Source organism: Ixodes scapularis, unplaced genomic scaffold, assembly GCF_016920785.2.
Source record: "Ixodes scapularis isolate PalLabHiFi unplaced genomic scaffold, ASM1692078v2 PGA_scaffold10__122_contigs__length_95168666, whole genome shotgun sequence".
Taxonomy (NCBI): domain Eukaryota; kingdom Metazoa; phylum Arthropoda; class Arachnida; order Ixodida; family Ixodidae; genus Ixodes; species Ixodes scapularis.
In genome coordinates, this window is record NW_024609836.1 from 57,706,094 (window position 1) to 57,723,073 (window position 16,980).

Genomic DNA, 16,980 nt, shown 5'->3' on the forward strand with positions numbered 1-16,980 from the left:
AGTTGGTGAACCATATTCTACGGTGACAGCGCAGAGATATAATCACACACCAGATACTCAGGAAGACAGCGCGTGTGCTTGTCTTTCTGAGTATATATCTGGTGTATGATTGTTTCTCTGCGCTGTTACCGTAGAATATGTCTGCTTGGTATGAGGAGTTTAGTCGATTAAGGAAACGCATCAAGGCCCTGCTCAAGGTGGATCGGCGCAGGTACACGGACAATGTGGAGGATAGTCGCTGGCGGAATCCGAATGAAGTTCGGCGCTACGTAAATAGCTGGTCTGCATGGACGAAAAGAGAATTCTAGAATAATGTTAATTCAAAGCGAGCAATCAAAAGAACAAAAAAGAAAGTTGTCACCTACAGTCGCAATACGGGACAAATTATGTTCCCCTACAAAAAAAAAAAAAGTCCGACAGAATTGCGCGGACGAAAACAGTTCGAGATATCTGGGTGTTTATTTCAACTCAAATCTAAAGTTTCGCTCGCATATAGAGTCAACATTTTTTACTGCTATGAAAACGCTAGGAATGATTAACCGCATAACGAGTGAATTCCTAGTAAAACATATAAAATAGCGCAACAGAAAGACACGGACAAGAAGTATACAGGACAGGCGCTAGAATTCAGGCGAGTGAATTCTTGCAGCCTTTTGTATTCATTACACTCTTTAGAAGCATTTGCCGATCCCGCTTGGAATATGCATCTGTAGTCTGGAACGGGTTGGCGAGATGAAATGAAGCTTTACTTGACCGCGTTCAAAAGAAATTTACCTGCATTCTTAACCACCGCAACTTGCAAAACAAGCCATAGTTAATCCAGTGTCTGTGGCCTCTACAGCATCGAATCTTTGTATCACTGTCTGTTCACATTTTATTTATCTTCCAATATTTACACGGCAAGATTGATTCTCCTGAGATTCTATCATCTATTTCGTTGCGTGTGCCACACTACATTACTGTGTCTTGTAGCGCATTTTATCTCACTTTGGCAAATATATTGAACTCTGTCACCCGCATGAAACTTAAGTACAATGATTTCGACTAAAAACTCAACATATTCAACAACGGCATTTCAGGGCTTCGCGCGCCATTAAAGCTATTGTGACGCAATTGATGATATTTTTTTTGCCACTGTTGTTTCTGGAGCAAATTGGTGAATGTACTCCAGTGGACTGATTGGATGTGTACTTATCTGCATTAATATGTGTCTTCACTTATTTTGTGTCATCGTCTTTGCGTCACTTCTATGCCATTTTACGCCTTGATATCCCTCTCTTGTTTATATTCTTCGTCTCAGTGTTTTCCTCGTGTTTCACCAAAAATGCCACTCGCTGTTTTTGAACACACAATAAACATTATATTATATCATTATTATTAATATTATTATAATAGCAGATATAACAAAGCACCACTTCTTACATGAAGAATGTTGATGGAAACGTCAGACGATGAGAGAGTTACCCCACAAAAATCACGAGCTTTATGCAACAACCTACTTAAGGTGTTTCCCTCGTTGTTTAGCTTTTCTTTTTTAAATACTTGCGACTTTTATTGTTTAGGGAGAAAAAAACCTTCTTTGAGCTTTATTTTAGTGCCTCCTAACAAAACGTTGAAGCGGCGATAAAACTTTACCAGTTGTCGAAAATTATAAAAACAAGCGCAAACTTGCAGTCGTAAATGAAACTTAATGAGTTTAATGGCAGCTCAGGTTAGCATATCTTAAGAGTTAGGGGAACGGTTTTTTTTTTTTTTTTTTATTAAACTTTCGATTTAAAAAAAAATATTTTCAAAATTTTAGCAGGTATGCTGCTAGAGTAATAAGAGTGTACTTGTTGAATAATTATGTAAGAACATTTCTTAGTAAAAACAAACTATAATGTAACGGCGTGAAATGTTCATTGCCGCGAAGAACACGCATTACTTGGTCATACATTCATTTGTTCATTCATTCATTCATTCATTTATTATTCTTCGAGAGAAGAAACGACTTGATTTTTTTTTCAAGGTAATAATTTCTTGCGAACTTTGCGACTTATATAATTTCGCGAATAACCCAACACGCGAATAAAGCACACCATCGCAAAGACATGGCATATCACTCGAAATTACGAAATTTTTTGCCGGCGAACTGCGCGTCAAACTCACACTTTGCAAAGTTTGAAAAATACTCACCTCGCGAAAATAAAGTTGTTTACAGTATTCAATAAAATTTCAATACATTTATACGAAAACTACTTTAACATACAACATTGTACTTTTTTTTCATTCGCTCATTTATTTTTGTGCTTAGATTGCGCTCTTACAAACAGCCATTTCATAAGGATGTTCTCGAAGATAACAATTGATCAAAGACAGCAAGTTGCGTTCTGCAGTCTAAAAATAGAATTTCAGCACATTTTTACTGTCAACCGTTGTTTGTTTCAACGAATATGTACAACTCGCCACTCCTGTGACCTGCCTTATCACCGATAATTATCTGCTTCGCACTTTAGCTAGCCAACAAAAACTTAATTGATGTTGTAATCAATAGACTTTTTTTTTCTCGGAATCTAGTATCTTCTGCTCAAATTATTTGAGTCCACCATTGTTTGAGCCGGCACGCACTTTGAGCATTTACAGGGCAGGTGGTGGTCGACAATATTTGGCGTAAACTCGCTTCAGCTCTTGTCGAGAACGGGTGCCGCGCCAGCGTTTGGCAAAGCCTCAAATCCAGTCACACGCTTCAGCTTTTTGGCCAAGGAATGGCAACTGCAAACGTTGCTTGATGGGTTTCGAAAAGGTCTGTTGTATAACCTTCGAGTTCACCGTGTTCGTTAGGAATTCGCTCAATCATTTTGGCTAGAATCGGTGATTATCCTTTGCTTATTTAAAATTTAAATAATGCACGCCACTTTTTTTTCTCTGAAACTTTGCGTCACTTTTTTAGATATACTTTCTATAGTGAAAAGATCAAGTTTTTGCTCAAATTCACTTTTGAATTTGACTTTGACTTTGAATTCTACTTTGACTTTACTTTACTTGGACTTAAAAGAGCGGCAAAGATGCCAAATAAATTGTTGGGCGTCACACACTCATTTAGCTGACTTTCATTAATACGTGCATTGCTCCAGAAAAGGAAACGTGCGCAACAACAATGACAGTTCAGCAATTACTTACGTCACCGAAATGTTATCGGCGATGCGTGTTATCAAAAAAGATAGTAAGACAGTGCACAATTAAGGCGACACGGATGGGCCGTATATTGAAACGTACTTCATTAAGTCCCGATGCCCAATCTAGATAATGAAGTGAAGCGACGTCCCCTTGTATCACGGAATGCGACAGGCTACCCAATTGTTCTCGCCCTTGTCTCTAAATAGGCTGACATTGTCAACCCCAGCAACGAGGTGGAAAGAAATCAGTGGAACTGTAACCCTAGTGGTACTAGATTTGGGGCGCCCAGCAAACTGGTTCAAGATATGAAAAAAATATTTTATCCAGAATTCGGTGTGACAAACTTGATCATTAAACTAACTAGAGTGTATAACTGCTTTGTCATGTCAATGACGACTCAGTTGTGTCTGACGACGAAAAATCGTTAGCTACTTTTACCTATTAAGCCCGTGATGCATGGAACGCAATATTTGATTACCGATACTATAAAGTTGTTTAGAACTTATGCTGTCGTTTGAGGTAGTGAACAAGATTAACTCTTAGAAAGGACAGTGACGTCACGTGACCTGAGGTCACGCGACGTGTTCACGTGACGGGACATCGCGGTGTCAAGTCGGGACGTCACGTGACGTCAATTTCTTCGTTACATTCAGCGGATAAATTAGCGGAGAGACGGGCGGACGAACAAATTTAGGTGCATTCAAGATGTCAGCCCCATAGGAAAAACACATTGGACGTGAGTTTTCCGTCAGCGAGTTGTTGGAAGCAGGGTCAATCAATATATATTGGCACACAGTCGGATCATCGCAGAATTCTTTAGCCGACTGTGTCTACTCCACAGCCTGTTTGAACTATTGGAATTGCAATTATTGAAGGGGACACTGACAAGGTATTCATGCTCGCCAACGTTTTTATTTGTACGTGACTCAGAGGGCCACACTACTCAGAACACCATTTGTGACTCGACATCCGTTTTCTTTCCGCCCGAAAACCGCCGATCAAAAACTGGCCGGTTTTAGTCGCACTCACTATCTCTTCCGTGGTCTCGTGCTGTTTTCTATGGTTTAGACACAACCACCAAAGATTGTCAAAGTCGTGGGTCATCGAAGGCACACACTCAATTCTATAAAGAGACAAAAAATATTATTCTCTTTTTTATATTTTTTCTTTTGGAGGGGGGGGGGGAGGTGGTTTAAAAAGCTGCAAATACGTTGATTGAAAGAAAAAAAATGCACAGCCACGTGACTTCCGGTGACATTCTCCTCTTCTATATTTCTTCTTTCTCCCGGTCCAGTTTCGGTTTCTGTTTTGAGCAGTTGCGTTTTTCTATTTTATTAAAGTATACGTGACGCTGTAGCAAAATATTAATTGGGTAGTCTTCTTACGGCCATAATAAATCGCCTAGCGAAAAAATGGGGTTGGGGGGGGGGGGGGGGAGGGAGTTTTCCTTTAAGGACAGACAGCTAGCAGAGAAGAAATAATTATAATATGTCTAGAAGAAAAGTCGTCGGTGTCCGATTAAATGTTACCCTATTTGTATAGTCATGTCGGCAGATAGGCTTTAATTTGAACCGCTAGATGGCATTTGTTTTTGAAGAGGACAAAGGGGACGTGTTGCACGCTCACTGTTCCCGCGCAGATTGCATCTTGGATAGTCATAACGTTATTTCAACTTTCTCGTGCGTTAGGCATCTTCCTCGGATAGGAGCGACAGGGTTTGAGCAAATACTTTAAAGTCAACTAAACTCAATTACATGCGTGATATTCTATGTTAGTATCTTAGTCGAACTTGACCCCTCATCCACGATTTGTGCTAGAAATATTATATTTGTTACTTTAAGAAAAAGGCTGTAACCAAAGATAAAATATCTTTTTTAAGTAAAGGTGTATTGGATTTTTTTTTCTGATTAAGTAATACAATTTAGTGCCAAACTGGCGGTATATTCCTCGTATAATTTTATTGTTCTTATAGTTGCATGTCAGTTGTTGCCAAAGTAGGGAATAATGATGAACCTCAAACAAGTTTTGAAAGCAGTTCCTCGACAAGAAAAACTTGTATTTGCATTCCCCCTCTAGATGTATGCGAGCCTCGCAATATTATATTTATTAAAAAAAACTTTAAAAAAAACGTCCGTTCTCGCATCACTCTGCTCCCGTCTCCAATGGCCTCCCAAAGTAACCAGAGTCAATCGAGGAAATATGTAATCTGATCTAAGCAGCACTCTCATCATCAGGAGGGCATAGTCGCGGGAGTCCCTTCCAAGAGGGGAGAGCACGGTCCTCCACCGTTCAGCAGCGGCGCAGAGGACGACTCTCCTAGAGTGCGCGATCCTCGACTCACGAGTGGGGATTAGCAGGGCCCCAAGAGTGGCATCAGGAGGACCCTCCAAGGGTACTCCTAGTCAGCATCCTTCTTTCTCGAGCTTCCAGAACTGGAGCTTGACTTTTGTCACTCGCGGGGGCTCGTCGTTCGTTGCGAAGCTCCCCGACGCAGAGGACAACCGATCGTGTAACACCTGGGATCCATCGGCGACAATGGCAAATTGTCGGAAACTGGGGAACCATTGTGCATCCGGCGCGACTCTTGGCGCGCTCGCGCCTTTCAACGCGGTCCCTCTCCTTTGTCGGCCCCAATGTGCGCGCCTCCTTTTCGCCAAGGGGGGAAGGCTTTATTTCAAAGCGGGTCTCTGTGCAAATACTCACTCCCACATTTTGCAACGCCAGCTGTCGACGACGAGGGGTGGCGATCAGACCCTTGGTTTTCCTCGGGGAAGGGAGGGCTGGCGACGGCCGCTACGGTGGCTGTACGGTGGCTGGCGGGTGACAGAATACATATTTGGGCCGATCCCTCGCAGAAAGCTCGCGGTGCAACTACTCTCGGCATAAAGAGGGATAGAGAGGGGAGGGGGGGGGGGGGGGGGGCAGTCAAAAAAAGAAAGCGGTCATGAATTGATAGCCAGCTCCTGTTTTGAATGCGAGTTCCATGGTTCTCCCCAGTCCTGGACCTCGAGCTGTCCTTGCCGAAAGAAACTGCGCGCGGCGCGGCGGGCCGGAGACACTTTGTGAAAAAAATCATTACCCATTCCGGACGGAGGGTGGCTGAGGGGGACTGGGGGGGGGGGGGGGGGTTGAAAAGACGGAGAGGGGGGGGGGGGGGTGAGACTCTATGCTCGACATAAAATCCGACAAACCCCTCGTCATTCTGGAGCCCTCTCACTCGAGTCAAGGGTGGGGGAAAGCGTCACTCCTCATTGGTGGAGAGCCCCGCGATCGATGAACCAATGGGGAGCTCCCCTAAGACGGGCCAATTGACGTGGCCACGAGAGAGCCCGCCTCGCTGCTTTTCGGGCCGAAAAGTGGGGGTGTTATTGATGAACGCCAAGAGGCCAGAGTAGGGGGTGGGGGGTGACGGCGTGGAGTGAAGTTCCAGTGGAGATTTTTCGCGTAAAAATATATACAGAACAGTGAGGGCTCCTCGCTCTCCGAGAGTAGGTGTCTGGGGCCAAGTGGTATTAGCATCGTCGCTCGCTGTTGGAGCAGCAGGCTCTGCACGGGAGGATCTTCGCCGGCCCCCCCTCCACTTTTCTCTCTCACTCTCTTTCCTGGACTGACTCCCCTGTTCTCAAAAAAAGAAAAAGAAAACAAGCCCCGTCAGTTTTGTCCCGGCTGTGGATTTACAACGCTCTCGAGAGTTTTGCTTGCCGCCGACTCAACTCAGACCGTCGTCCTCTTCTCGTCGCCGCGCTCTCAGGAACCACTCGAGTGGTGCAGAGTGGCCAGCGCAACGTCAAGAGCCTCCGTGTATGTGCTCGAGTGAGTGTGCGCGTACGTCGGCCTCTCCGGGGCCCCCCTCCACTTCCGAACCGTGTACTCTGAGTTTTCCCGCTCGTTGTGACCCTCTTCCCTGGAAGCCGCTTCGAGTGTGCGTCGTTTTCTGCTAAGACAACACGACCGCAGGCAAGCACCGCTGGAATGTGCCCGTGTCTCGCAAGGTCGACCGCGGTCCTCTCCTAACCTACACGTGTTTCCTCTTAAGACCCATCTTCGCCACCCGAGACTTGATCGCAAAAAGTCAAGAGGCCTTTGTGCGTTTTTTTTTTGTTGTTTTTTTCTTTAAGTTGCCCGAGGTAATGTCTAAACATCACAGCGGCGGTGTTACATTCTCGGCAAGGAAGAGCTTCCTTCTCTCGCATCGGAATTCGGAGGTACAGTCGACGGTCCGGAGGCGATGAAGGCCACATGCAAACCCTGAGAGAACTCGCCATCCCGCTCCTCAAAGACCGAAGTGGACCGGCCATCTTTGGGAGCCCCCGCGTAGCCTCCCTCCCCATATCCCTGCAGAACATAGCCTACGTATCCGTGCTGCGTAGGGCCGTGGCTCAAGCCACGGCCGCAGCCGCAGCCGAAGCTGGCGGAGGAGTCGCTTCGGGCTCCAAGTCGCGCGGTGCAGGGCCTCAGGGCAACGGCCATGGCAGTCGTCCCGCTAAGCTTAGCTTTTCCGTGCGAGACATCCTTGACTTACCAGAGGTCAAATCTGGTTGTTCCAGTCCGCAGCAGATCGTCGGCAACGGACTTTCTCCTGGAGGTGTCGGGGAACTCTGTGGGCCTCCGGCCTGGACGGGACATCATGGGAACCCTGCCGGTGCGGCTGGCCTGGGTCAGGACCTGGGGCCTTCGTTCTATTACGGTGGCATGTGCTCGGAAGGACCATACAGATGGCTGCATCCATCGGCAGACATGCTCTCCTACGGCGCACTCGGTGAGTATAGCACTTTCAATCTTAGCCACTTTTGGGTTCAGGGAGTATAACATTTCCTTGAAAGGCAATTAGTGTAACCATTCTTTCTTTGAGACAGGCGGTTGTTTCTCAAGGTAATCCTAGGAGTCATACGCGTGACGCGCATGCCAGCCTTGGCGGAACTTTCGCAAAATATTTAGAGCATATCAGTAATAATAATAATAATAATAATATTAAGAATAAGAAGAATCATTATCGCCGTGTTCTTTTAAATGGTTATGGGGCCTTCTGTGAGGTGCACCTACCGTACAAGAAAAAAAGGCGAGGAAATTAACACATACCACGAAATACATAAAATATAATCGGTTAAAGTAGAAACAGTAAGGACATCAAGGAGAAGCTGATAGTAATTATTGGCATCAAGTATTAGTTGAGTATACGTTCAGAGTAAAATATCTTAAATGCGTGAATATCATCTTGGCCAGTTAATACGCGTATTAGTCCTCTATGCTTATGATGACAGCCATACATTCTTCTCCTATACGCTTATTTTCCCTCATGTACTGTACAACTTACGATCGGAAGTACGCACTTAGTGGTTTGCAATGCGAGGATATAAAACATGTATGGGTATTGAAACATCTAATCTTAGGTACTTAGGCATATTAGATTCATTTCCATATATTGTAGCCAATTTAATTTTTGCGAGGCGCTAAATTTCGCAAACTTCGTAACCTGAAAGAAAAAAAAAAAGAAAAAAAAAAACATCGTCAGAAATTTATGGCGCAAGTACGTCTCCCTAGGATATGCAGTATAAAGCTTGTCGTTTTCAGGCGCGAAACTTTGAGCCCGTGGAATATTTTCGAAACTCGTACGTCGAAAAAATTCAATAAATATTTAATCCGCGAAAATAAATTCATCTGCAGTAGCCTTGACTTTCATAGCACTTTTAGACTTAAGAGTCCACTCGACTCTTGAAGGAATAGCTAATACGATCTTCAAGATCACTCAACCTATACAACCTATAAACTCTGCAAATCGAGTGAGGGAAATGGGCGTAGAGGTGACCTTCGAGGATCCAGCAATTTTCACGCTTCCTATACTCTGGACGAAACAGTGAACCACGTAATTTCTCACACAAACATGTTAATGAGTGACATTTGCAAAGCGTGGGAGCACCATCGTTACTAACAACTTAAGAAACGTACGGCTTGGACTTTTATGCTGACGGTTCTTGCTCCGTAAATTGTTTTTCAATCAGTCAATCAATCAATCAGCTTTCTCATCGGCAAAGGCCGTACTCCCGGTAACTGTCCTGAGTAGTATAAAAATTCTTAAGGCTCACCACGCTCGGCGTTTCTTCAGCTGTCATTACTATAAAAAAAACAAATCTCGAGATGATTATAAGTATAGCTTGTTACCTTGCTTGCTCTGATGACCCAAGATTACTTTGAAGCGTACACAATTCATTCATTCATTCATTCATTCTTTCAATCGATTTTTATTTTGCTTGCTTAGCAACAACTCTAGTGAGTCTGCTGCAAAGCGCATAGTTATGCCTTCATATGATTTTCTGTCGTTCACATAAAGGATCGACTGATGTCTTAGTAAAATCAAATGCAGGTGAGATATTTAAAAAAAAATTATAGAAATGGCGATCGGAAGTATCACTAACATCATAGGCAAATGAATTTTGGCGCACAAATTTTCTCTTTAAATTTTCTAACTTCGTTTCAGCTTCGGTCCAGACGCAGCCGAAGCTACAAGCGCGAGCTCCGGGCTTTCAGCATCGCTGCCAAGCACGCGCGCTCGTGCAGTGCAAGCACTGTTCTGGGCCACATGCTCGCGCTTGCAGCATCGGCTGCGTCTGGATCGAAGCTGAAACGAAGTATACTGAAAATGAGTGATACCCCCATGGATTGTGAATGCATCAACTTTCTCCTAGTTAGTCAGAAAAAAAAAAAAAAAAAGAAACGCTCAACGCGATAAGGTTTATTTGAGCGCACATCCTGAAGGACACACTTTCAATGTTTGCTGAACTTCGTGTGTTACGCATGCTTCACAGCGCTTCGGAATTTTAACACGTTCTGCTCTTCCAGCAAACTCTTACTGGGCATGTACCGAGACAACAGACTAACGTCCTGCTGATGCCCCTGTTTGTTCACGAACATTTAACAGGTGTTTAGGCTGTCGCACATAGACCGAGGACGCCTTTTGTTCACTACTAAGCCTAAGAAATTTTTAGCCTAACTGTAGCTTGAGAAAATTCTGGCAAACTGCATGTCAGCATGGCTACCACAAAATGGGTAAACGGGCGACTTCCATGGCCGTTTCATGAAAACTAAATTTGATTTTAAAAAATAACTAAAGCCTGCAGCGGGATTTGGCTGAAACTCGTGTTCGATCAGTGAAGTTAAGAGTATTAGCCAAACACTGACAAAGCACTCGCGTCTAATCTGCACCGCGTGTTGGCTTTCTCTGGGTGACGTCGACAATTCCGCTCTACGGCTTTGTTACCTAAAAGGCGTTACGCGGATAGATACTCTCAAATTTCTGTGACGCCATAAAAAATAGTGCACTTTTATGACGAGTGACCTTTAGCAGCCCCTCCAAGCGAGCTACAGGTCGTGGTGCTGAATCTTTTATACGTTTAAGGGCACTGCAGAGCTTTATAAAACGATAGCTTTAAGGAGCATGTATGGCAAAAAAGCCGGTGTCGCCGTATGGCGGACGTGAAAATTCTGATTGATCGATAGGGTCATGACATCACAGCCACATGACCTCGCGCGTTTCCCAAACGATTTCACATTAAACAGTAATTTATTTGCCTTAAAGGAAAAAAATTAAGACTTTTAGACGGGTGGCACGACCCTTCGGTTGCGAGCCCGACACGCTACCGACTAGGTCACGCAGATAGGCTTGTACAGCTTCGGAGCGAGTGGGGGTTTCTATGTTTTTGCTATCGCGTTCCACTGTTAAAGGCGAAGCTTAAGCGTTCGCCTGTAATTTTCATTCAGTCCTTAAGTTGGAGTAACTATGGATATTCACGAATAAAGTTTCAATTGATCGGAGATCGTTCTGTCAAGTCTGAAGGCGCGCCTGAAGTACGTACGTCACCGCTCCAGCTTGTAGAGAAAATTTGATTGGTTATATTCCGTTTCGCATTAAGTCTGACTGCATCCAACGGTGTATACAATAGGATAGATACAATCAAGCAGCACAAAAAATGCATCCTCACGGCGCTCGTCGTCGCGATGTGTTGTCAGTGATCGGATAAACCAATTACATACATATAAAAAAGCGCAGCATCACGCAGTATATTCAGAGCACGTGATTGGTTTTAGCGCTGATAGCAACGCACAAGGACGTACGAGCGCCATGATGGTACACCTTTGGAGCTGCTTGACTGGCTCCATCGGCTCGTAAATGTGGAGCGAAACTTTGACTGCTTTTTGCACGGACGGGGGGGGGGGGGGGGGGGGTAGACCTCGAGGCATCTAGCATTGAGGTCTACTCACTACCCTTCTCATCTAAACCAATCGGAACTCGGCGTCACTCTGACGTCACTGCAACCCCTGCGCAAAAAGCAGACGACTTCCTGTCCCCATAGCGTTTGCTGCCGTCGGACTTAAAAAGACAATGAAGGCAATTTCGGATATTTTTTTTGGCGATTGAACTGGGTTCCAGGCACGTCCCAGGCAACGTTCCCCAAATTTCAGCCGAAACCGGCGCTTGTGTAGAGCGAAAATCAATTAAACAGTCGCGGTAATAATTGTACCGGGATCGATTGCGACGACGCACTGAGAGTTGCGGGAGAAGCCAGGAGAAGCGGAGCTCACGTGACGTTGCGGGGCCTAGAAGCGCAACGTCACAAGAGACGCGTTAGCGATTCGTCGAAAAGAGGCGTGCCGTCGGTCACATTTTGGTTCGCGATTTTCATTAACGATGTTTCAATTTCCTCTTAAATAACCATGAAAAGTATTAAATCGGACCGATAATGATTACTAAACCGTGAATAAAACATCATAGTTATGTTTTCCTTTGCTACGCTGGACGCGAAGCGGGCAACGAGCAACTAAGGGCAGCCAATATAAATAAAAAAAAACACAGCGCGGGACACCGGGGGGGCGTTTGGTTTTGATTTCAGATGACGGTGTCGTGTTTACTTTGGGAACAAGGCACTCGAAGGATTCTGCAAAGCGGTAGTCATGCCCAACTTCTGCGCTGTAGATGGCTCTTCAAACGGTCGAATGAAGACCCGTGATCATTCGGGCGATGATAGTTTGCACGTACTTCCGTTCCGTTGGTGTTAGGTAACTGAACGGGAGCCGTAACTCACTCGCGAAAGCGGCCTTGTCGTCCATGTTGACAGGCCCGACGAAACGATCACACCACCGCGTGCTATAATCCACCGCAGTACCAGAGTCTTGATCTCCTAAATGCTACCAATACCAACTGTTCACACATGACGTCACTAACTACCTCACACCCGTTTTTGGAGGCCCAGAAATGAGAATGGAGATAGTTCAGTTTCGGTTTCTTCACTTCTTTCGTAGGCCCAGAAATACGCGTCAGAAATGTCTATAAAAAGTGGGCAGTCTGTTAGGTTCCCACAAAAACTAAAGACACAATTAAAAAAAAAGCTTAATTAAAATGTTGAGCTTACAAAACAAGGCTGGACTGATAGGCGGGACGCTGTAAAACCCCAAAACATCACCCATACAGCAATATCTCGAACGGATCGCCGTATTTTTTGAAAACTGCGCGATTGGACGAGGCTGACGAGACAAGTGACGCGTCACGATTCTCATTCCTTCTCCTCCTCGCTACGTCTCGTCGAGCTGGTGAACCGAAGCGAGGAGAGAAGGGAGGCCGCTTCCCCTCATTCTCATATTTTCGAGGAGGACAATGACGTCACAGCCGTCGTTTGATCGCGCCCTTCTTTTCCAAAAGTACAGCTATCCGTTTGAAACATCGATGTATGAGTGCTATTTTGGAGTTCGCAGGGTCCCGTTCAACGCTTCTGCGACCTTATTTTGCGAGATCCGAATTTCCGTCCAGTATCCCTTTAAAAGCGAAACTGAGTATATAGCCATGCAGTTTGTGGACAAGGGTACCTAGTTTCCGCCAGTTGCTCAAAACATTTCAAAAGTAGTATAAGAAAAGGCACAATGTTGTGCGTTGAGGAAAATTTATGTACTTCGATTTCTTCTGCATTGTTGAGCTGTGATTGGCTCTCAATAGGAAAATATAATGGGTAGACCTCAACGCCAGCTGCCTTAACCTCTACCCACTACCCTTCCAGTCAGAGCCAATCACAGTTTGACGTTCTGACGTCACCACGACCCGCTTAGCAAGAAGCAGGGTGTTGCTCACTCTGTTCGCGCTTCTCGCTTTGTTATTTGGCGTTTTTATCGGCCAACACCAACCTCGTTGGTTAAAAAGCGATGTAGGATTTTTAGAAGGGTATTATGCTTGGGCGAGTTTGTGGTATACATTGCATAGTGTAGAGAATGTTTTTTGGTGCTATTATTCTCCAGAACATATATACAATGTTCGGAACTCGCCACACGCTACTGTTCTTAAGCACTCATCGGATTTTGATCTGACAAACTTAAAAGTGAATTTAGGCGCATTGTTCTTGAATGCTGCATGCATGAACGAGATTGCAAACGCTCCATATTTTTACTTTATCAAGTATACGAAAGTAAACGCTACCCACGACGATAACGAACGAGAGCAGACATGGAAAGTTCACATAAGAATTCGGATGATGATTGCTTTAGATAAGAAGCCATACACCGGTAAAGAAATAAAAGTAAAAATTCCAATAGATGAGAATTAAATTAAAGGGCTCAAAGATGGCAGTGATATGTTATTTGCGTATAAATTTAGCAATATATTCAAAAGTGACGACCTCTATAGTAAAAATCCCGGCTTACATAATTCTAAGAATGCCGGCTTGGAAGAAGGACTGCTTACACTCACATAATTGTAATTATTTTGCATAGCCCATAACATAGATACCCTAGGAATGTGAGTCATATTATTGTGCGTGATTGTATGAAGGGGGAGGGTCAAATAAATCGGCTCCTTCCAAAAATTCTACATCAATCCATAACGTCTTAACAGCCGACCATCCGAATTTTCTCTCTTAATATTTATTAATAATAATAACAACTTTATTCAGGAATTCAGGGGATAGAAGAGATCAAGTCTACCTAGGCCAATTTAAGGCTTTTGTGGCGTGACATGGGGGGGGGGGGGGGCAGAAGAAGCACATGGTTCACATAACTAACAATACAGCATCAAGTCACCAAATTTTGATATGTTTGTCCCGATCAATATAGAATCGCTTTAAGCTTTTCTTCCGTTGAAAATTAAATTGATGGAAAAATGCAATCTGGCAAGGCGTTAAAGATCCTTGGAGTATAAGACGGCCTCACATTTTTCCCATAGCGAGTGAATATTCGTGAAATTTTATAGCACAATTTGCTGTTCGATGTACGAGTGAAAATTCTCTACGTTTTAAAATCACTATGTCAAAGGTGGCACTGGGCTGAGGTGTGTAAAAAAAAAAAAAAAGAATAATAACAAGGCATCTGAAAATAGTAAAATAGTTTTTCTTTAAACACTGCGGTGGGTTGTAAGATACACTTCGTAACATTCCATTTAAAATATGGTCGATTGTGGCATCTCATTGAAGGGAGCAATTGAACAAAAAAGTGTAACACCATATCTTTGGCACATCGTAATTCAAAGAACCCATTAACATTTTCCTGATGGCAAATGAGAGAGACACTTTTGAGACTAAAATCTTAATAGAATGTCGCTGTTCTATCGAAGCCAAACTCACGTAAATGTAACTGATCAACCACGTCACAGGTAACTCAACACTTTGTGCTGCCAATGTCATCAAATACTCTTTGGAACAAAAAGCGTCGAGTTCATGCGTTCAGGCCGTAGTTCAGGTCTCAGTACCTTTTTAGGAGTTCACGGCGTCAAGTCTGATTTCTTAGGATTAGAGAGTTTATAGTCACTTAGGAGTGCAGGGTGTGGTGAGTCAATAACATTTTATTATCGCTTCGTAACCAACGAGGTTGCAGCATTAACGAATAAGAATGCCCAAGAACAAATCTGGAAGCATAAAGAGTGATCATAATAAGTCTAACCCTGCCCTCCCTAAACTGTCAGTGAGTATAGCACATATCGAAGCGCTTAGGAAGTGAACCTATACATAGTTTCAACTTAAGTCTAGGCGCAACCAACGCTACGTGCTTAGGGAATCAATCAGGCCGCGTCCAAAGCGAACCATCATCATGTTTCTGTGCGCGTTCCATCGTCTCTCAGCCAACCATAAACAAAAAGGCCTAATGACTCGCACTTTTCACGCTGCTCGATTGGTCACATTACCTCGTGGCGTGGGCTGCGTCTAGACTCAAGCTCAAACGAAGTGTAGCGACGTATTTTGAAAAATTCCTGGCGGCTCTAGCAAAAACTGTGGTTTCATTGGAACAGTTTTAGAGGTGTAATATTTAAACATACAGTGTCCTAAATTACCTGCATATATACATATAATAGTGAAGACATTTGCGTCTATGGAAGGAGCCATTATGTGAGCTAGGCAGGCGTTTAGACCAGAAAAGAAACAGGTATAACGAAGTGTCACTGTCCGTTGGATAGTAACCGAATTTCAGAGGATGTGTAAGGTTTAGCTTTAAAACCCGTTTCTTCTTTCTCCCACTCCACTTGAATTTTAAAAAAAATGAACTGGTGACAGTCGAGAAGGCGGAGCTATGGAGACAATCAAGCTGATGAACATTTTAAGATAACGGAACCATTGTTACTTGTTGCAGGGTAAAAGGGTAACTAAAATGCGTCGAATCCTTCCCGTTCGCTAAACATGATCGTTATCCAAGAACCAGCTGCAAGTCACGGCGTCGTATGTAACGCAACACCTTACCAATTCGATAAATACCACCGCTGTCAGTCACTGCCAACATGAAGCCATCCCCAAAGTTAAATCGAAAATGTCAAACACGAAAACCCTAATAATAATTTTTTTTAAAAAAACGAAAGTCATTTTGACAGTGATAAGGACTTGACTCTATGGAGTTACAAATACGTCCATCGGTCCTGGCCCGTTTCATATGTACTTAGTTTCATCTACGCGATGGACCTCGGAGGATGCTATGTGCCTTCGAAGCCAGTCCTGGGCCGTGTGAGCGTCACGTGACCACCGGGAGGGTCCCAGCAGCGCGTGGGACGCGTAGTCACGTGATTCGTTCTCGGTGTTGGATTGGCTCGTGGCCTCGACTGCGGTCCATCGCGAGAGTGAAGCGGAACACAGCGACGCATATGGCGGGGGAACGTATTACGGCCAGAGAAGGATGGGGAGTTCGGGGGGGATTGAAGACAAATGCCCGCAGTCGCTGCCTTATCGACGCCAGGGATCTCTTTCTTCGCGCGGGGGAAGACGCCCGAACGCGGTCATCAGGAACCGTTTTGTGTTAGTGCGCCGCTGCTTCCCGGGCACGTCTAGGGGCACAATATGTTTTCGGCGGACAACGCTGAGGTCCGTGCCTCATATGAGGAGCAGGAAGGGCAGGGAGGGACAATGTGGTCGGACAATAAGATCGCTTCGCCTTGTCTCTGTGTGTGCGTGCGTGTGTGTGTGTGTGTGTGTTTTTCTTTTTTTTAGCTTTAGGCAATTTTGAGCGCGGATAGAATTTTTTTTTTTTTTTTTTTTGGCGGGAATATGTTTGAGTGATGCGATAGATACTCGGGGTGATCGACGTCGCGGACTCGTATTCCGAGTTTCATGTTCCCAAGAAATTCGGAAACTTTGTGTGCGCGTTGGTTAAACGAAATGCAAAATAAAGTATTGTTACATAAGCATGAGCTAGTTGTTTACTAACGCTTATAAAGCTAACTCACACAATCTGTTGTGTCGCCTGCCGAATGTTCATAAAACATTTATATCGAGCAAATATTTTTTTTTTAACCTGAGAATTTTTTTTTTACATTTAGAAGGGATTATATCATGAAGCTGAGAATTTTGCAACTGTAAGTCACAAAAGAAAAAA

The 16,980-nt window shown here is 44.2% G+C and overlaps 1 protein-coding gene across 1 annotated transcript in view; it reads left to right on the forward strand.

Moving 5' to 3' along the window:
• The window catches only part of LOC8040513 (homeobox protein Nkx-2.2), an 83,807-nt gene that overhangs the window by 29,558 nt on the left and 37,269 nt on the right, over positions 1–16,980 (forward strand). The window contains exon 2 of the mRNA XM_002414276.5: positions 7,704–7,915. Within this exon, the coding sequence (XP_002414321.4) occupies positions 7,704–7,915 (212 nt within the window). The remainder of the gene's footprint in view (positions 1–7,703; positions 7,916–16,980) is intronic.